Here is a 21966-nt window from a genome sequence, read left to right on the forward strand (position 1 = left end):
CTCTCTCTCTCTCTCTCTCTCTCTCTCTCTCTCTCTCTCTCTCTCTCCTTCTCATTCTCTCACATAGCATTTTAACCATTACGAGTTACCTATTAATCTATACGGTTCTAGGATATAAGGTTTTTTGGCAGTTTATTTACATGCGAGTCGAGCTACGGCGCCGCATATATCGTATGATACAAATTTCGATGTCGAACAACCCGCGAAACACGTTCGAAAATGTCACGCGTCGTATGTAACGTAACGCGATAACAGTTTCGAAAATATTTCGTTTCGAATGAAGAGTATCGTCCTTGACTTTCGGTAACTAGACCCACCAAATAATTTTTACAAATTTTAGGTTTTAAACGGAGTCAGTGCACTGCGGAGTATCACTATCGCTATTTTTTTTAAACGTTTCGAATTCCCGCGCGGGGAATTTAAGCCTGTTTTATTTAGTTGAATATTATTTCACTTTTAATTTATAATTTCATCGATTTATACGTTTTGTCGAAATTGAAATATCAGTAAAAGATGCTAAAATTTTGAATAGAAATTCCGTATCGCTTCATCGTAGAAGATTTGTGTAAAAAAGCGACGACAAGTTTTGTCGTCGTTTTCTTGAAGAAATGCTCGGCTGAATTTATTAGTCTTACTACGCATATCCGTGTAATTTTAATATGATATCATTATCGCGCCTTTCAGCGGCGTATTCGATAGCTCGACACTAATTCACGGACCGTAAACTTGTCAAAGTTAAATGTCATCGAGAATAGTATAGACTGTATATACTATTCCGTATCATACCGTTTAGATCGAATTCAATAATAAAATAAAAGGATAGCAATTATAATAACTAATCATGGAATATAATACATAATATATTATATACAATAGAATATAAAATGGTCTAAAGGTATAGCGTCGACACTACCAGCACAAATAGTGTAATAACACGTAGAACGACATCGTAATCGACGTATCAACAATAAACCTATCCTTCGACCAGTACTAATCTCAACAAGACAATATTCTCCACGGATCAGACACACTCCGTAGTTGAACCGCAGTTACTTCGAGACCACGTGTTTATTTACAGAAACAGTACGATCATGTAATTGAGATATCTCGCGCTCTTAGTTCCATTAATCTTTGTACCCCCGTTGTCTTCGTCGTTCTCACTGGCAGTGTCTCCCTTTGCCTCGACGATGGTGTCTAGCCGTTCCATCGTGCTCCTCTGATGATGATGGCTGCTGGACAAGTCACTTTCGGGTGCCTCGTCCGAGTCCACGTCGATCATGTGATCGTTAACTTGAATTTTCACCACGGCGTCCACCGGATACTTCCCCTCGTCGCTGGATGACGTTCCAACCCTTTGGGACCTTCCCGATAGCCTGCTGGACATCATCCTCTCGTTCGTCTCGCAACGAGGGCAGCTCTGACCGTTCGACGAGGCCTCGTCGCTCTGGCATCGGAAACATATCAGATCACCCTCGCTGGAGAAGTCGCAGTGCTCGCATTGGACGACGTGACCGTTCCCATGGCAGAGATCGCAGACGGGACTGTCATCGTCCTGCTCCAAATCCCTGTTCGCGTAGTGCTCTTGATCGTGTTCTTGCTTGTGTTTCTTCGTCCAGCCTCTTCGAGCTGGATAGTCTTGATCGCGGTACGGCGACCTCGGCGAAGAACTTTGACCACCGAAGTCTTGATCGTGACGCAGAGATCGCGGAGAGGACACGTGAACAGGACTTTTGTACGGGCGGGAGCTTCCTGGATCGTGGAGCCGATCGTCGAAACGCTCCTCGACGTACCTGCACTCGGAGCCGGCCGCTTGCGGCTTGTATGTACAGGTTCTGGATTTTTGATCGCATTCGCCGCAGAGTAACAAGTTCGATTTGCTGCCGGGCTGCGAGTCGTAACCATTGCAGGTGCCGTAATATTTTTCGTCCTCGTCGCTCTCGAAGAAATGTTGACTGAGACTACCGATCGACTTCGTGTCGCTAGATCTCCCGGATATTCTGGCTCCCTCGGGATCTTCTTGATCGTTCGCGGTGTACCTGTAAAGAAATTTCTTTGCGTTTATCAAAAAATCGTGGGATATCGGAGCGATCTGTTGGAATGTTTAATATAACTCGACCTTTTATTTTACTACAAGAATAAAGAGAAGTATTCGTACAGCAACCAATTTAAAATAAAGTTGACAAGAAAAGAAATAAAAGGTTAACATCGAAGGTAATGAATTTTAATTTATGCAAATTCTACTGTAAAAGTATGTAGGAATGTTGGTTAATTATTCCTTCCCCTGAAACTTATTAATAAAATAAATGTACGAAGTTTTATTTTGGATTGATTCCTGTACGAATAGTTATTACAGCGGATGTATCTGCCACTGCAGAGGGGAAGAATCTCTACTTTTTAGAGTCTAAATAGATGTGTAAAAACTGCAGTGTATACAGCTAGAAATTTATTCTACGGGCCTTAAAAATCCTAGATACGACCCAGCATGTATTAATTAACAGCGCACGAGGACAATGAATATGTACGACCATTGAAATATCGAGTGAAACGCGTAGGAGCGCTATCTACGGCATCTAAAATTACTTAAAAGGTTTTGAAAGAGTGTTGTCTATCGGCAGGTGCGCCATTTAGGCGGGAAGAGACGCCCGCGGCTGTTTTTTAACGTGATCGTTGCTACACCGTTACTGCACGGCCCCGAGGGCGGCGCGTATTCAGTTTCCTGGCGTGCTATTAATGCTTGTGAATTTAACGTACACTGTAACACCCGATTTAAGCAGTATTTTTCTTTTCTACGGTGTTCAAAATAATTGATTATCACGAATAGATCTTTGAGACCATTAACACGTCGATGTTTTTCTTAGTTTTAATTATTGCATTTCTAAAATCTTTGGAGACCAGCCGAATCCGATATCCAATTGTCGCACGTCGATTTTGATAAAATTTATGTGGTAGGTAATTCTTAAAGAAATATTTGAATCAAAAAAGTTCTGAACAATTTTTGGAAACGGTGCGCGAGTACGTGAAACATTGGCGACAGGTGGAGTGCGTCCTTGACAGGAAATTCGTTGACAACTCGTTAATAACAATTAAAATCGTAACGAAAACGGTCCTTGAATGTTGCAAAGGATCTAAACTACCTTCCACGAGTGTCAGAGTGCAGGATTTATATGCCGAATATTGATTAATTAACGATAATTGCGATGACAGATGGTGTAGTCGGAGCTACTTTGGAACTACGGTTGTCTTAAATTGTTTACAACTATTTAAATAGTGCATAACGATTCGATCCATTTACAGGAGAAGATTCCTAGAAGCCTAAGCTTTAATTTGAGTATGTAAAAGTTCACGAATTATTTGTAAATAACCGATAAACAAACGATAAACAAATGAGTGTACTCCGCGCATGCGCACTGCTGTTTCCAGCGTCGGTGCTCTCTATCCTTCTCGCACAGTATATCTTTCTCTCTCGCACAGTTTCAAGCGTAGACCTCCACTAACGTTCTGTTATCCTATTACTCACCCGGAGCTTCCCTGATCCAACCGCTAGATGGCGCCACCAGCGCGAAATTCAAATTTTGCCTTACTAATCATCGAAAAACGTTTATAACTGTTTAATTTCAATCGAAATCGTATCAATACCTGCTCTTGAATGTTGCTAATGATCTATACTATCTTCCACGAGTACCAATGTTCATTATTTATATGCAAAATGTTAAGAAACAATCGAATAAAGCGAATATTTCTAACGATGTACCGTGTAGTCAAGACTGAAATCTTTGATGATCGTTTAATAAAAATCGAGATCGTAACAGAAATTTTTCTGTAATGTTGCAACGATCTATACTAACCTATACGAGTCGTAAAAGTTAATAATTCGTTTACAGAATGTGACAAACAATCGAGCGAAGCGAACATTCTCACTGAAATCATTGCTGATTGCTTAATAACTATAAAAATCGTGACAAGAATGATCCTTGAGAGTTACTATCGTTCCATGTGCTACTATACTACTATTTACCATCACTGGGAAAACCCTTTAGGGGCTGTTTTCACCCCTTCAACATGGACCATTACCGATCAAAAAAAAAAAAATACGTGTCAAATATTTGTTTGAGATCTACCTACCACATAAATCTAATCAAAATTGGCGTGCGACAATTGGATATGTTCCCTTTGTCAGTTTAAGTCGTACACCCTACCTGTAGTCGGTGACGTCCGCCAAGTAGTGTCGTATCCGCCCCATTTTCGCTTTGCCGCGCTCTCGCGGCCTTGTTTCTTGTTAAATGATACTTTCTCGATTTCTCTCGTTATTGTCCTCCACGCTCGAGGTCGAGCTGGCACCGCAGATCTGCATCTCAATTTCCGCTAATCGGTGCTCCACTTCCCATTGCTGTTGATTCAATTTGACGCTCATTGTCGCGTTTTCAGTTTCCAGGCAAACCAACCGTTCGCGAAGACGTTTAATCTCTGCCAGTAATGCTTCGTGGGTATCCAACAGTGGCGTCGCACCTTCGCTGACTAATTGTGTCATACTGTTACAGGTCATACCTAGAAAGAATGATACGTATCAGTATAAAATTAATTCTCTACCTTTACATACAGTCGTCTACGAATGTAGCTCGTGTATAAATATTTATTAATTTTCGAAGTCTTCAACTTGATTTCTATTATAACGAGTCGTACGTGATAATGAATAAATAAGTCTAAACCTGATGGACGTTACAATGTATCGAATTTTTATATCGATCTTCTAACAGGTTACATGCTTACTCGTCAGCAGAATTATTAATTAAAAGTATCTCTTACAATATTTAAAAAATGAAGCTTTCATACAATTTGAAATTAGAACATTATTATGAATTTACTATCATATACATAATCGTGACATATTATTTTAGGTCCATCCTCAGAGAGCATTTTATTTTACTTGGGCCACATGAGATGCTTCGCCGGTTCGAAAATTCGATTAACAAAGATATCAAAGACGTGGAGCCCCAGAGGAAAACACGAGGTCCTTGGAGAATCGTTTGTTCACCGAAAAGGAAATACTTGCCGGACTGGGTGGACTGTCTGGCAGTGGAGGTTTGCGTAGCAGCGGAGTGCGGTGCTCTGGCGGTTTGATCCTCGCTGCTGTGGCCGCTGCTCGTGGCGCTCATCGGACTATCCATGCTCCTCGCGACGTTGTTCGTGTTGACGTTGTTACCAGTGTTGGCTAAGCCGCGCAGTATCACCGGACTCGGACTGGGGGAGAACAACGAGTGCCCTGTCGAGTACGCGTGGGTAGATTTTGTGTCTACGGGTGACACCCACATATCCTCCAGCGATATGCGTCCTTTCGACTCGACGAGTCCTGGCGTGCTCTGGCATCGTCCCATTGCCGCTGAAAATTCATTTCGTACATATAGGTTTTAGCCATGTGCAGTCGAGAGGTGACTCTCAGTCACCACTAGCTTTTCTTTAGGTTTAATTTTGTTTGGGAATCGAAGTGCCAATAAAATGATTATCGTTGAGGCAAAGGTGAGCTTATTCTCAAATCTAAATATCTTAGAATTCGTGGCAATAGAATGCTAAGAAACATCTCTAGTTGCTGGTAGATACCAGAAAAAAAGGGCTCGAATGCAAAGCTGTATGTTTCAGCGTGTAAGCCGAAAGTTACGTGGCTCCATAGAGGGTGAACATCCACCTTTATTAATTTATAACTTCGACGCTTCTCCAAAATTTCTCTATAACTCAGCTACTTCTACCTTCGTCTTCGACTCCTTTGTTTCGAGAGTTACCCTCGGGCCCCTCTGGCAACCACGTCTAACCGTCTCTCATTTCCAGCAGCGAGCTTCTTTAATTAATCCACCGCGCCTTTCTCATCGCGCAGCTACCGCAGTCGAGTGCGTGCATGTGCTTTCGATAGGTATGCACGGGGTTAGGTCGCGGAACTTCGCTTCCGAGTACACACCATAGGATTCGCTGGTTCGAAAGTTCGCTCGCAATAGCGGTGAACTTTCTTTCGCCCGAAAAAAAGAAGGGGAAGGACGAGGGCGGACGAGCCGGCATTTGTTTTGTCCCGAACTTCCGGATTAATTAATTAGAACTCCGGCGCCCGACGGGTGCTTGTTGCCGACACACTGCGGGGAAATATTCTTTAGGGGAGTCCTTTGACGTCCTCGCCCATTGTCTCGTAACTATTCGCAAACAAAAGACCTTAAGCTCGAGGTACTCCCTCCTTCCGACATAATTTAACGCCCCCATGTATAATGGATAGTTGATGCCGCAAAGGTTAACAACAGGGGATGCTTATGCGACGGTAGACTTCAGTTTGTAACGCGGAGAAAAGTTACGAGACACGGAAGCTTTGAGTTAAATTAACTGAAATTCTAACTGGCCGACAAGGATGAATCCTATCGCGATCGAGTGCCAATAATTAATTTTAAAGGTTAAACGATGTAACAGACCCGGGTAAATTTTAATTGCAATTTCGTGTCATTCGAAAATAAATATGATGTGAATTATATATATATTAATTCTTTCGTCAAAGAAATAAGAAGTGGCTAAATAATTCTCAAAATAATATACAATGAAAAGAATTTATTAACGTAACAAATTGACATGAAAATCAGTTGGGTTTCTTTGTTAGCTAACAGGAATGTTTCGAAAAGAACAATTCCCGAGTAATTATGGCTCGAGCCAATATTAATAAATCCCTACCTTTCTCGAGCGGTGCCCGTTTGTACTTTTCCAGTCTTTTCACCGCGATGGCCTCGAGGCGGATCCTGGCCGCAGGATACTCCTTCAGCACGTCCCACATGTCCTTCTTGCTGAGCACGAACAGGTCCGAGTAGCCCACCGAGCGCACGCTGGCTGTTCGTCGGTTACCTGCGACGATGTAGCCATTTATTGGTTATCAGGGTGCATCAAGCTTTCTTTTGTATCCGGACGGAATCGATCCATCGATCGTTCCTCGATACCACAGATTTACATCCGCGGTGTGGGCCTACCTTTAATGTCCATGTGCGATACGCCCGTTTATTCCGTGTTCGACACTTTCGATGCTACGCATTCGTAGCGGTTTTTCGTTTTATTTCAGACTAACAATTTAGCAAGAAATCGAAATTCCACCGAACCAAAATTATTACAAGAAAACGGGATTGAACATTCTCGCGATACTCGAGGTATTGATAGCAATAAGGAGTTCCATTTACACAGTTTATCTTCAGATCTATAGCTCCTCTGATTTTCTAGATTACACTTTCAATTATATTTTTGTATAATAATTTATAAAATGTTTAATTTGTGAACATTCATCTTGACTTTAATCTGGCTATTTCATTCATATCAAATTAATTCTTCGACATTTAATGAATCTGTTCATTGTGTTTTTAATTATCATCTCGTAAGTATATATTATTTTAAATGAGTTTTCAGAAATTTAAATTTTAATTATATTCTTAACACGCATGCGCAGCATCCAAAGTGTCTGAGTACAACCTTGGCTCATTCGCGGCAAAAATCATGCTTAACGAACTCTTATTACAGATTGATAAATAAATGTGAGAACGTTTTAGTCGTGTTAGTGCAATCAAATAGAATTAGTTTTCAGTGACAAGGATACGAATATCAAATTTGTAAAAGAGCAAAAATTCAGATCTCTCTAGGATTATTTCTATTATACTTTCCTGTGCGTTTTTAAAACAGTCTCGGGCTTTCAAAAGTAAATTGTTGTGGAGACTTAACCAACACCAAATTGCATCGTATACACGATATATGCAGGATAAATATAAACGATGATATAACTATACACAACAATATTTTAGTTGCGTTGTAACATGCGAAATGTCCATTTTGCCTGACTACAATATTTATGCGCACAATGTATTTTTATATCAACTAAAATATCACAAACTTTTTCGTAGATACAATAACGAAAGAAACTTGAATCATTTCTCGTGACAAAGATTGAATAATATTAGCCCAACAATCTACCGTATGATGAACGAATGCAGAATCACCTCAGATTTATCTTTCAAGGACTATTAACTTTTTGGTTGCAATATTAAGTCCGTTCTACCCAATGAAACTTAAATGGCTGCGGTACTTCGACTGCGCTCTTAATTAAAAACTTGTATGAAAGAGCTAACGAGATATAAACTATCTCTATTATATAAATTGAGGTTCAATTCTGGGTTAAAATGCTTAAATAAAATTGGAGGGACGTGAGGTTACTGTAGAACTTACCCAAAAGAATCTAAAGAGAATCTCTAAGAAATCTAAAAAGAGAATTTAAGATTCTTAATATCCAGGACACTGCAGTCTCATGTAAATGGAATTAAGGGGTAGAGCACTATAAAAGGTATGAAAAAGTTAGAAATTGTAGGAAGCAAAAAAATTTTGTACGACGTCAAACGGAGTATCTTAACTTAAAACCACAGGGAACAAGTTTTTTTTTTATCAATTTTCTGTAGATTTTTTGTTAAATTGTTGAAAGCAATCTAAAGCATCAGATTGCTCATAAACTAAATAAAATTCTTTTCATCGTAAATTGAACATTTCACATATTACAAATTCTACCCCTAAACTTATTTTGAAAATGTACATCATTTGAATCGAATCTACTGACACTTAGAGTAAACTGTATAACTGTATACGTCATAAATTAGAATTTTTTGAATGGATTTCTCGTATTAATTTTCTATAACATGTTTTCAACAAGCATTCCATATAATAAAATCCAATAACCTACGAATAATGATCTACCACATCAAATTCACTGTTGCCATTGTTGTTTCCAATCGTTATCGAATACTTTCACATAAAATCATCATGCAACTTATCTTCGGCAAAAATTCTTATCAAATACAGAATCGATACAGAATCAAATACACTGTTAGGGTATTTACACGTGAAAGAACATCGAGTACAAGTAGTAACTTTTATCATTGTGGTACGTTCGTTCGATTCAATTTTATTTTTATTTCACCAAACACGTCCGGTAGTCTTAAAAAATTACAAAATATGCGTGCTGGAAAATGGAAAATTCGACTTTTTGTGTAGACATGTACGAAATCGATATCTATTTTGTGAAATTAATCAGGATGATCGAATACAAACAGGATAAAATGTGTATTCGGGTAAATGCATATCGAGGCTTGCAACATAAAAGAACTTCATATTTAACATTCGTGCACATGGAACGATATACAACCTCAGCAATGGTAAACTCGATTTCCAATTATTGGCACAAATGTTAATAAATTTATGTTCCCATACGAAATGCATACAATGACACACGTTATAAAGTTCTGTTTATTTATATGGAAATTTGATTAACGTAATGCAAATCGTCCATCGTTGCTATACGAAATGCAAATTGCGTATCGGTCTTAATTTAATTCGAATTAAATTAATTTAGTTTTTATTTCACCTGATCTCATTAATATTTTGATGGCTGCAGATAATTTAATAGCATTAAAAATACATAATGATATTCATATAACACGAAAGACAATCGGCAAAAAAAATGATCTCATTGGCACCCAATTACGATTTTGTTTTTATTTAATTTAATGATTTGTTCCTTGAAAATTTCCTTGTACGTTCGTTCAAGTTTTTTATGTTGCGTACTTGGCAGAAATTCCAAAACTTAATCATAAAAAAGGCTCGAAGCGATTAATAATATGTCGCAAACGCAGTGTCAATGTTGCACGGTCATTCCCATGACATTACTGAAATTCATTGATAATGGGTGTGTTGTGAAGCTGTTTTCGTGAAAGGCAGTCATTTTATGTAAAGTAGCTAATTTTTAATCAATCATACCAGACAAGATTTTAGAAGAATTTATCAATATTAATGGAAATTTGGTTAATTATTTACTAATAGCAGACCTGGACAATTTTGAAATGACCACAGATAAAAAATCCCTCGTGGACGAATTATTCAAAGAAAGAATTTTGCTCGAAGCAAATTTCTATAAATATATTTTTTTTAAAATTCTTTTTCGTAATTTGAATGAGCTATTATATCAATTAAATTAATGTTACTTTTATCTTCGAATATCCGTGTTGAATATAATTCTTGTTTTTATTTTAATTAAAATTTGCCCAGGTCCTACTAATGCAAATAATTCTTTGAATAATGACTCGATTATAAAATTGTATTTTATATTTTATATGATTCGAAAGATTAGATTAAATCGCACATGTTGACTACCCTTCGAGGTTAAACACGTTGGCGAAATATTTGTCGTATGGCAGGAATCGTCTATCATACAGGAAACTAACTACGATAGCCAATGTATAGACGTGTAAAACAATAGTATTTGAATGCAGATTTATTATAATCCGCCAACTGTGCGCGCATTGCAGCAGTAAGTTGCAATTATTATTCAGAGGCTACGTTAAGAAATGGTAATGAAAAAATGTGAGAAATATAGTAGGTACATGAACAGTGCACTGAGTAACAATATTCTCATATAGAAATTAAATTAAATCTAGGAAACATGTTTGTTGATTTCCGTGTCCATATTTATTGGGAATTCTAAAGTATGCAGTTGGTTTGAAAAGAATATTCGAACGCCTACAAACAAGAATTTTAATATGTATTCCATACAGTTTTAGTGGCAAGCATTCGAATATTTTCTTAGCCAACTGGAGATTGTTTATTAGTACGATTAATTTATCAACTATTTCATTATCGGAGAACCAATCAGTTGGCTCTGATTACATGGATAAAATTCGCATTTTGATAATGAGTTTCAGTCTCCAAGTGATGACTGACGATATTGGTCAGACGCGACTCTAAAAAAGTTCTCTATTCGTACGAATCGTTTGCAAAGAATTTGAAGATGTTTCCTTCGATTTATCATGAACAAAAAATGAAGAGAAAATGTAAGTTTCAGCATGTCATAGAAGCATGGAGTGCCAAAGGAAATTAATGTCAAAGAATGCTAGAAGAGCGCGCCCTACTTTCAAATAGTAAATTCCAAGCTAGGTCTTCTAATGTAACTACGTAAGCATGATAAAATTAGAAATGGCAAAAAGTATGTTTTTTTTTTCTTTTTAAATCGATCAACCGACACGACCTACAATCGCCGCACCCGGAAGGGTTGTTTTTTTATTATTTTCGGGAATATTTATATTTTTGCCCTGAAAAAACCGCGTTGGAGTCGCGATATGAAACATGATTTATCTGCGGGCGGTATCTATTACGTTTCAGTAGGTCGTGTTGGTTCGTCAGCTGGAGGACAACAATCGATAAAAACAGAGGGGCGAAGGCTAAAGGGCAATACGTGTCACGGGCCGTATTCGAAACGCATCGACGATCTCGCAACGATTTCAACGATTTTTCTTCGATTCAGTTGCAGATATTGTAAACTTGCAATAAGAAATCTTACGCGATACGATAAGCAATATTTCATAAAAATTCAATCAACGCTATTAAACTATAACGATACACCGTAACAATTTTATATAAAATTTTCTTTATGTATGCACACGTACTTACGATATGATGAAATTTACAAGGTTTGCTTTACTAGATTTGTACGATAAATGCATAAAATTCGCATTTTAATAAGTTTCAGTCTCTAAGTGATAACTGACGATATTGGTCGGACACGGGTCTAAGAAGTGATCGACTGAAAAACGGTCGGTTCTCGATGGTTGAAAAAAGAGAAAATCTCAATGGTTCGCTGAATGAGTTCCGGATGCATAAAGGAAGAGTCGCAGTGAATACGCTGTAGTAAATATTTAACGGTTTGGAAAGACGAATAATAGCTGGGGTGTTGGAAAGACGGAGCGATTGTGTCTACAGTAAAATGGGGAGAGGGATGAATATGAACGATTATGGGAGGGTTGGTGTTCACGTTATATAAAGCGTGTACACGCATAGTTGCAAAGAAGTTGGAGGTATATACGGGATAAAAGAATGGTGGCAGAAAATCAGCCGGCTTTAGGAGGAAAAGAAGGGTGGTGGACTATGGCTGTGTATTGAATTACCTAGTAGAGGGGGAAATTGAGGCAAGAAGAGAAGAAGTGGTCATTTTCTTCATCGATTTTTGTGTGGTCTTTGACACGGTAGAACGAGCAAGGATGAGAGGGACATTCGGGGGTCGAGGGTTAAGCGAATGGCTGAGCGAAAGGATAATGGAGATGTGCGCGTAGACAAAGGGTTGATTCGAACTGAGTGATCGAGTGGATGAGTGTTTTTAGGCTGAGGGAGATAGGATACAGGATAAATGTTCATCTCATATATTTTCGATAAATTCATAGCAAGTCTAAAAAACTCAGACGACAAACCTCGGCACATTTTAAATATCATGTCAAATAATATAGTATTTTATGTTATAATTACTTGACATAGTCGTTTGAAATAACTTCAGACTTGACACGACTTTGAACAACAATTCCAAGACTAGTTGAAATATTATTTCAAAAGTTATCGCAGATGTGAAAATAATTATGGAACAAGGTAACGCGTTACTTGAAATAATAGTTTAACTAATATCATTCGAGCCATATGGAATATGTACAAGGGAGCTGTAAGGGGTGGCCAGTAGAATTGTATGGCAGGGCGCATGGCGAGGGACGAATCGAACAGGTGGAAAGTAAGAGTGAACGTGACGAGGAGAGCTAGAATGTAGGCGAGGTTGAAAGGGGGTGGAAAACGAGATAGCGAAGTCTTACGGAAGGGAGTTTAAAGGGGATGGTACAGATGAAAGGGTGGAAGGAAAAGGGGAGTTTCTACGAGATGAAGAGAACAGAGTACGGAAAGGGCGAGAGGAAACGAAGGAAACGTACAGTCAGTCCCGTTAATATTCGTTCCCTCTATGTTGATTGAAGAAATTTGTATCGATTTATTTTCATTAATTTCTCATCCTTGGAATGAATTTAACTCTTTAGTTAAAAGAACGGTCGCCTCGGTTCGTTGCGTGATCGTCGACCGCGGACAGCAGGTGGAAGTCGACAATAGGAATGTCGGTGACAGAGAGAGTACAAGAGTAAAAAAAAAAATATGTTACTAGAAAGAATCGGTCTTAGATCGGCTCATACCGGCTCGACGGCTTGCCCTCTCACAGAGTGGTAAGAACGTGAAACGTGAAAACGTGATCGTGAAATACGAGGGGGACAGCTCACGGGCCCCTGGTCCGCTTGGAATATTTACCGCACTCTTTACCTGCAGTCCCCATATTGAGTATGCTGATCTCCCCGAAGTAGGAACCCGCCTTAAGGGTAGCGAGGACTGTCTTCCCGTTGTCAGCCACAACTTGCAGTCGGCCTCTGTTCACTATGTACATTTCCTTTCCTACCTCACCTGCAACAGGTACACGATACGTTCGTAATAGGTTAGATAGATAATTGTTACTAAACTGCGGATTTTATGCGTTTATGACATAAATTAATATAACGAGAACATGCTGGGCGTAATCAAAAACGGTACCCACGAATAACAGTATCATTGTAATAATCGTGAAATATATTCAACGTACGTTATTTCTATTTTCTATGTTATTGTAAGTCATGCACAAAATCCGCAGTCTAATTATTGCAGATGTTTATATAAATGTATAGTTCATAAGCGAATATATAAATATAAATATATGGAAAATATCATCGTCATATCGTCATGGTCGCATTAATATCATATCACGTACATATCATACGAACATAAATATCTCGTATGAAATTTTGGTAAATAAGCATAATATACACAAAATATCATCCTTACATCGCCGTATCGTCATACTTTCGTTATTCATATGCAAATGATGACCAATATTTGGCGCGGTGGGCCAAGAAATGAACACGAACAGAAAAATAATTTTCCATCGGCCCGGAAACGGATTATGGAAAGTTAGGCGAACGAGAACTGGAGGAGAGAAAGAGTCCGCTGTATTTCTTTCTCCGTCTTCGTCTTCGCCGTGGATAGGGCAGCCGCATTGCTCCTGAAATGCGGCAGTCGTTTCCTACCGCAGTAGATGCTTCTGTTTGATGGCCGACCCTACTCGGATTGCATCACTTCCGTGCAGTTGGCACCGGCCGAGTCCGTCTTATGACTCGCCGTTACTACTTCACTTACAAACTTCTACTTCCCGTAGCAAAGGTGCAGTCCTTTCCAAGATGCACTCCTGAGCCTGACAACGTGTACACTATCGTAGAAATATGATTTCTTGAAATGATGATTTCCTTTTCCAGAAATCGCAAGATGGATGAAATTTCAATTTCCATCTTGGTTATAGTCTGTAGGCATATCTCTGTCCAATGGCGCGGTGAAGTATGACGGACGGTGCTCTATGATCTTGGTTATTAAACATTGGTACGACATTTACAGCGCAAAATTTTCATTCGATTCTAGACTGAACCTAGTTACCTAGGAGCAAACATTTTTCCATCGACGCTAAGGCATCGCAGATGTTTGTTTCTATCGATTAAGTATTTCGTACATAACTGTGCCATCTAGATGCGCTATTGGCAATGAGGCCAAGAGGAAAGGAAAGGCAATCACTGTCTAACGGTTTGCCAGGTTGGTGCGTCTTTTGGCGAGGGTCCAGCGGCTCGTTCCAAAATCGTGTTGCGTCGCGTGCAAGAAAAATATCTCGCGACGCGGAAAGAAGAAAAGGGAAGCAAAACGTCGGGCCTACCTTTGCGACAGATGTAGTCGCCAGGTGAGAAGAGAACGGGCCGCAGTCTTAGCACGAGCTCGCACAGGAAGCCAGCCTCCGTGTTCTGAAAAATCTCGACCCTCCTCAACGTGTCCAGGTGCACGTTTATCGCGATTTCAGCTTTTAATTTGTCTGCAACGTTAGAATCAACAAATTATTAGGAACAAAAGTTCGCCAGCTTTATCCCGATATAGTGAAAGGTATTTTTTTTTCTTGTATAACCGTATTTTAATATCGATTAACAAAATATATCTCTCCTTATTGCTTTTGTTTAATTCTCGCTGTGTTGACCTTGCAAGAGTCATAATAATATCTGATTACTAATCTTAGAAATATACGAACAATTAAATATGAACAAACGAATGAGTGAGTGAATGATCGAGGTATAGTAACTATAATATATTTAACGAAGTTTTATAAAATCTCACCGGGAAGACAGCTGACAGCCTTCTCCTCGTCCGAACATTTTTGCGTTAACCACAGGTAGTCGAACCACTTGATCACCTTCACTTGCAGATGCTTCGGCACTCTTCTCATTCTCATGTATGTCTTCACGCCATCCAATTTCGCTGAAACAAAGAAAAAGTTATCACGATTAAACTCTCTCTCTCTCTCTCTCTGGATTTTACTCGTAAGGGAAATACGCGAACTGTAATTCAGGCAAGCTTTACCTGCAGAAAATACCACCCCTGAATATATTCGGGTGAAAATAAGTATGATTTATGCTACGTAGAAGCGCTGATTACAAATGGGCAATCCTGCATAAATTTTTGTACAGTGTACGCGAGTTGTTTCAATTTTATTTTCACATATTTGTATTAGGATTAATGTCACAAAAATTAATCACTATATACCAACTTTCAGTCTCAGTGTTACTTTTTCCATTTTTTAATTTTTTGACGATTACTGAAGGGGTTAAACTAAGTGCAGTTGGAGATGTCCACGTGCACAATAAAATGCCTGGGAGATATCCGCAAGAAAATTCTTTAAAAGATAATATAACTTCGATACATATGCAGAACTCTATCGAATGAGTAACTAATAAATAAATAAATATAGTAAAAGGACACGACAGTAATGACTACTCCAAATTCTATTCCAATTAACTATCGCTCATATTTAACCCACTTAGCGAAGACCGCACGCCGCTGGTGAACTTAGAAACTACGACCATAAGCCGGTATTCTTCCTCAGCCCGTTATTGATGCACCAACTCCAATTTATGAAGATTCGAACAAGGAAGAGTTACGGAAACGATATTACGGGAAATAACAACAAAAGTTTCAACGCTTGTACGCGAAACATCGTTCCGTAAACGACGTTAAGCGATCCTCTCGTCGTCGGAATCGCGGCTTACCTCGCTACTTACATATTTAACGAGAGTTCAAGCTCCAAGCTACACGGTACGCAAACATAAAGCGTTAAAATCGGACAGATCGCTGCAGACTACCGCAACGAAGTTACCAGTACGAAGATATTTGCAGGAGAACTCGGAACGCGAACACTGACAACCAAACTATTCGTATCTTCGCGATTGCTACAAACACGAACTCAATTTTGGTTAATCGTAAAAAATACGAATCCGCCAGTTCAGTGATTGCACTCCTTTTATCTCTTAACGATATAAAGATCCTCGGTTCGAAAAACTTTCCCGACAACTGCCACAGAGAACTGCGTTCCATCCGCGTTGTTCCTTCGCGTTAATCGAGATTCGAGTAAATTAATTTCCTGGAAAATACAGAACGAACGAGGAATACAGAAACGGAGTTTAGAGAAGCACAAAAGGCGGACGAGCGGTCTTTTGTGTATTTGCCTTGGAGTGTCGTCCGAAGAAAATATTAAACGAATGGATTAATTCTGATAATCGCGCACGCTCTCGGAGGATCCCTGTTTAGAAGTGGTAGTATTTTATAAAGATCTAGAGAATCTCTCCTTTGTTGTCTAGACGAAAGGATGCCGTGGCAGCCGCACGGAATTTTACCAGTCTTCTTATCGTTCCACCTTCCCTTACAAATTAGCCCAGCATTCAGTATAATCTGCACTTTTCGAAATGCATTTGTTCTTTCTTTTTGTTTTTCTTTTTTAACACGCTTGGCATTTTGATATTCGTCGTCCTCGCGGAATGAAAATCCTCGAACCGTGAGGACTTAACGACCGATACGTGCTCGGTCGCGCTACGCAGTCTTTGTGGTGTAATTTTACAAATGCCGCGCTCGTAAAAACGGGGGTGGCACAGGATTTAAAGAGTATCGAACGTGTGCAAGAGGAGCGCGGTTACCCACCACCCGGTGGTATCGATTCGCGCCAAGTGTCACGTTTCGATATCTCGGACGATTGTGTCGCCTCGCCTCTAATAACTCTATTTCTATTAAGGTGGCACTTTTTTTTTTTTATTTTTGGCTAAGAAATTTTATTTTTATATACTCTCGTTAGTGAATATACTCTTGTTTATTCTGGAAATAACGAACCGGTTACAGCCATGTTTAAACAATTGCCGTGTTGCCAGAATCGTTCCGAACGACTCATAAAAATTCCGGATATTAGTTTGAACCTTTCGGAATGAGAATATCGCGGTGCAAAATTTTTATCAAATTTTCAAAATGGCGAAAAAAATCAGCGAGGAGGAAATGCGTTGAAAAAATTTTTTTACTAAACAAATCATAGCTCTGGCAATTTTTAATATATTTTTATCAAATTAATAACTTATAGTAATTCTAGCTTAAAGTTGCGCTCGGGGTCATTTTGACCCCGCGAAGGGTTAAAGACACGAAATGTTGAAAGTATTTTTATGCCCCTGCAACTGTTTTTAATTTTCAAGAATCATCCTTTCTAATCTTTCGAATCGTCTCATTAAAGACATCTTTAAATGCGAAAACGTTTCACGCAGGCTTATTTCACATAAACTCGTAGAAAAGTTTTCTTAGAAATCATGGAAGCCTGCACGCTCGTTCTTGAGTGGCCTGCTTTGTAACAGCATAGCTATCTGTACGAACGAGGAAGTTTGGTTGAATCCGTTCAACTAAATGTAAGTCGGAGGAAATCGGGAGAAACTGTACGCCCGACTGAAACTTGAAACTAACAATAAGTCTTCGGGAACAATCGTTTGAAATGTGTCGAGTGTCTAAGACTGTTTTAAACAGCGACGAATATTCGAATACCGAACAGTACGGAAAGATTGACAATCTACTGGGTCGATGTAATGAAAACATAATAATAAACATAATAATAAACATAATAAAACATCTACTGCGACGGTGTTGATATTCGTATAAGAAAATGTCAATTTAAACTTTCTTTTGTTCCTACCGCGAACGTATTTTGCCGATATTAATGCACTCGGTGCCGCTTTAATTTAGAAATTTCAATGATCAACAAACAGGCTACAACTAAATACCGCGCGTCTGTCGAGTTGTCAGAAAGTAATACAGCTTCCTCGAATTTCTTGCATCGCGGTAATTGTATCTCTATCGTTCTCGCTAACGTTCACTCTCGGCCCCGATGTAAAAGGCAACCGAGCCCGAGGCAATAAGAGTGATTAAATTTCACTCACCTGTCTCCCAGGTTGTCATTTGGTAGACGGTGTCGTAATTAATAGCCCCTCGGAATCTCGAACGAACAATAAATTTCTGGTACGCAATGTTATCTAACCCCTCGCATTAGCCGGATGAATTAATTTACCACTTTCGCAAAATTATGCATTATATACGTAGATAAAGCCGCGGAACTTTGCGTGCGAATTATTAATAGCCAGTTAGTTGATTCAAGAGTTACGGGCATGGTAGACTACATTTCGAAGGTACGGACCACTGTAACATTTAAAAAACATAGATTTCTTTTTTTACGGTATTTCTCGAAAGCTCCTTGTTAAAGGAGTTAGCAACGTTGCAGCCGCAATTCTGGGGAAGAGGATTATCCGATGATGACATCTGCAGCAACCAGCGACATCCAGCAGAAGAATTTTCTATGCCGGAGGAGTCAGCACTTGCAGACGTGGCAAACTCTTTTTCGTGACCGTGGTAAAAGGTTTTCAAAAAGAGTCTTTAGGACTTTGGTTTTTAATGATAAATTACGCTTGTCACGGTAGTCGTGGCGGACACTTAAACGACGTTATCTTACATTAGGCCCCTGAATACAGTTCCAAAACATCAATGTATGGTTTCCAGAGCTTAACGATTTCGAACAATATAGTCTTCGGGAAATTAACGTTTATTAATTACTTAATAACTCCCAGATATTGCATCGGGAGACTGTTGCCAAGACATTTGAGCGTTTTGGCGTTCCTTCGGACATTCAATGGCGACGTTCATTAAGGAGAGTGCTTCAATCGACTGAACTACAAGATACGTAATAGCGAGCTTAGAGGATCTACTCGTGATAGAATTCTGAGTTGAAACGTTGGAGGCAGAACTTGCGCAATTATCTTATGCATTCCTCGAACTGAATTTCTTTTTACTTTGTCACAATTGCGTTGTATTTCACCCCTTTTTACATGGTCTGGTGTATGTTCACAATTTAAGCATTGTTTACATTTAAATATAATTTTATTTTCTCGAACTGATTCAGCGATTGGAGTTCTGGGAGAATAAACTAGTATAATTTCAAGGTTTCACCGTGGCTTTGTTCGAGACCTTCCGGTCGATAATTCTGCCGAACTGCTTCCGTCGTTATTGTCGCGCAGAGGACGAATTTAGTTTAGTCGTCGCAAATACTCTTTGAGACCGTGTCGCTCGAGCACATGCATCTAAATTATTTTCCGTTTCTTAAATACAGTCAGTGTAACAAGTATTCGTGCAGGAACCAATTCAAAATGAAACTTCATATATTCGTTTTATTAATAAATTTTAGGGGAAGAAATAATTAACCAATAAATTAAAGTTTATGATTTGTAACGTTGACCTCGTATTTCTTTTCTTATTAATTTTATTTTAAATTAATTCGCGACTAAAGTTTTGTTTTCAGGGTTTTACATGAGTCTCATCCCTTAAGCATGATGAAAAATAAAATTAGGCACCGTTGTTCTAGACTGTCATCTAAAATTTCTAACTGTTCTTCGACAGAGAGAGAGAGAGAGTGGGAGAGAAATTCTTAAGCAAGCGAGAACGGGAAAGTTTAAATTGCATCGCCATCGTCTATCGCGGCTCGGTTGTCGTTTATTCGGCTGGGTGGAAGCCCATTTCCGATTGAAACCGACACCCTCCGCAGGAGTTGAAACTTTCTTCCGCACCGTTCTCGACCGAAGCGAGACTTACCGTGGTATTTTGAACGTTTCAGACGTCACCCAACACATACGTTGCTCTACTTTTCTTAAAGCCTTGCTGACCAATAATTTCGAGCCATAATTACCCCATGAAGCCGGACATTTGTCCATAATCGAACATAAACTGGCACTGTTCGAATAAACTTCAATAAATTCTATTTGCATTCCGTTGATGCAAAATAATTTCGATCCTGCCAACAAAATCAGGAATGATGATCGGTTATTTACCTGACACATGTAAAAGTTTCAAAACGGTCGGAGTCCTAGAACATGGTTAAATAATAAGTAAAAAGAAACAAAAAACCCATGCGTTACGCTCCGTGCTGAAGTAGAATGAGACAATGGTCAGACACACTACGCGTATCGTTTGACTGAATAACTTTCGTTTCTCAACTTTCAATTTATTTCCAAATAATATTATTAGATAGTGAATCCTAAACAAATATTTGGTGACGAGTTATAATCAACGATGGACCAGGTAAATTAAAAATGGCTACCTACAGGGAATTTTCCGAAAGCACCATGACAATGTAAATAATTTTGTTGAAAGTAAAATAGTAGCTTTATTTCGATCGCTTGTTCTCTTCTTAAAACACACAAAAAAAAAACGAGAAAACCGACTCGATATCTGCGAGATATCGACTAATGGAGATGTCATCCCGAATCAAAGATTTAATTCTTGTTCAGAGTAGAAGATGGATAAAACGGATGCATCGATATCATTCGGAATTGTAGGTGGGCGAGGCCAATGGTGGGAAAAACGGGAGAACGGTGAACGTAGACTTTACGATAAGGTACGAACCATGAAAGCAGATTTGACATTTTTATGGAGGCGATCGTTTAATGCAATTTCATAAGAGCATCGTCTGCATTCGCGATCATTACATCTTTCTTCCTTTACGGTTGATTCAATATGCAGAATTGATTGAATCTGTTAGTTTGTTCTCGGCCTATTCTGATTTATTTCTCTGCTTTTTATATTCGATCTTAGGTATAAAAGCTTGGCATTTTATTATCAAAATGATTGCTTAGAGAGATTATATAACATTAATATATTTAAGTTATCGATATTTATAATTTCTTTATCTATTATAAGTAGACCGCGTATTTGATGCATTTATCACTTACAGTGATAGGGAAACCATACAAAAAATATCTGTGACGCATGTAGAATATATTCTACAATTAATACAATTTTCTCTAAGATGATCTTTCTTGTAAATCGGGGGAATAGAAAATAATTAAGCATTTCTTTTATATTCTCACTTGTCCACCAAATATTTCCTTCGTTAAAATGGCTAAAACGGATCTTTAGTATATCAGGAAGTATAAAATGGTGCATCTTGAAACAAAACTCTGATAACATCACTGCCAACTAAGGTTGTTTCTAAAGTATTTACAAAGCCCTGTAAAAATTACTTCATGGCGCAAAGGGTTAAATTCCATCGACGTTCAGGTAACTGTTCGAAGTATCATATTGGGAATAATCGAATTCTACACGCGAACCACGATGTTGATTAAATATTGCGTTGGTACAAATTTGTTTACCCCTCGTATGCCCCGACGTACAAATTCGTTTGAAAATAATCCTCGCAGAGGATATTAACGGTGATAAAATTCAGTCCCACGAAAGCTTTATATGAAATATAATTACGTTTTAATCCTAAAATTTAATCTCATGGTACGTTTGTCATTTAGTTTTATCCGTTAAATTTCATTGAAGATCGTTGCGAGGGTGATTGATCCCAATATCAACATAAATGTCGTTCTGATCATTTTAACAGCATCCCGGTGTTATTTATATCGCAGTACGGTGGAGTTTTAATATCGAAGTAAAATAATTTTTCTCTAGTATTTCTTTTTTTTTCATCACAAAGAAACCCAGGAGGTATTCAACAGTTAGTCGAGTCACCCTGTGTATTTGTTTAATCGGATTTCGAGCGAAATATAGTCTTCCGCCTCGGCGATCAGTTGCGGCAGATAATCTGTAATGAATAGTCGTAGGGAATTTTGGACCAGGCGCGGCCGATTCCGTCCAGGTAGCCGCACCGATAAGAGGTGTAAC

General features: G+C 38.8%; 2 protein-coding genes across 4 annotated transcripts in view; both read right to left on the bottom strand.

Moving 5' to 3' along the window:
- Positions 1 to 6: 6 nt before the first annotated feature.
- LOC128880393 (uncharacterized) lies at positions 7 to 4336 on the bottom strand. Its single transcript, XM_054130427.1, has 2 exons — positions 4197 to 4336; positions 7 to 2036 (listed from the first exon to the last, which is right to left on the bottom strand). Exons 1-2 carry the CDS (start codon positions 4238 to 4240, stop codon positions 1073 to 1075), a joined length of 1008 nt encoding a protein of 335 aa, XP_053986402.1. The 5' UTR covers positions 4241 to 4336; the 3' UTR covers positions 7 to 1072.
- The window catches only part of LOC128880389 (cyclic nucleotide-gated cation channel alpha-3), a 105407-nt gene continuing 87717 nt past the window's right edge, over positions 4277 to 21966 (bottom strand). The window contains exons 10-15 of one of the 3 annotated variants that reach the window (XM_054130422.1): positions 15073 to 15213; positions 14624 to 14764; positions 13147 to 13296; positions 6697 to 6864; positions 5051 to 5377; positions 4277 to 4545 (exon numbers count right to left, since the gene is read on the bottom strand). In XM_054130422.1, coding sequence (XP_053986397.1) covers positions 4277 to 4545; positions 5051 to 5377; positions 6697 to 6864; positions 13147 to 13296; positions 14624 to 14764; positions 15073 to 15213 — 1196 coding nt within the window. Of the gene's footprint in view, positions 4546 to 5050; positions 5378 to 6696; positions 6865 to 13146; positions 13297 to 14623; positions 14777 to 15072; positions 15214 to 21966 lie in introns of all 3 variants that reach the window. The other 2 variants (XM_054130423.1, XM_054130421.1) reach the window with 2 other exon arrangements.

Source organism: Hylaeus volcanicus, chromosome 7 (genome assembly GCF_026283585.1).
Source record: "Hylaeus volcanicus isolate JK05 chromosome 7, UHH_iyHylVolc1.0_haploid, whole genome shotgun sequence".
NCBI lineage: Eukaryota > Metazoa > Arthropoda > Insecta > Hymenoptera > Colletidae > Hylaeus > Hylaeus volcanicus.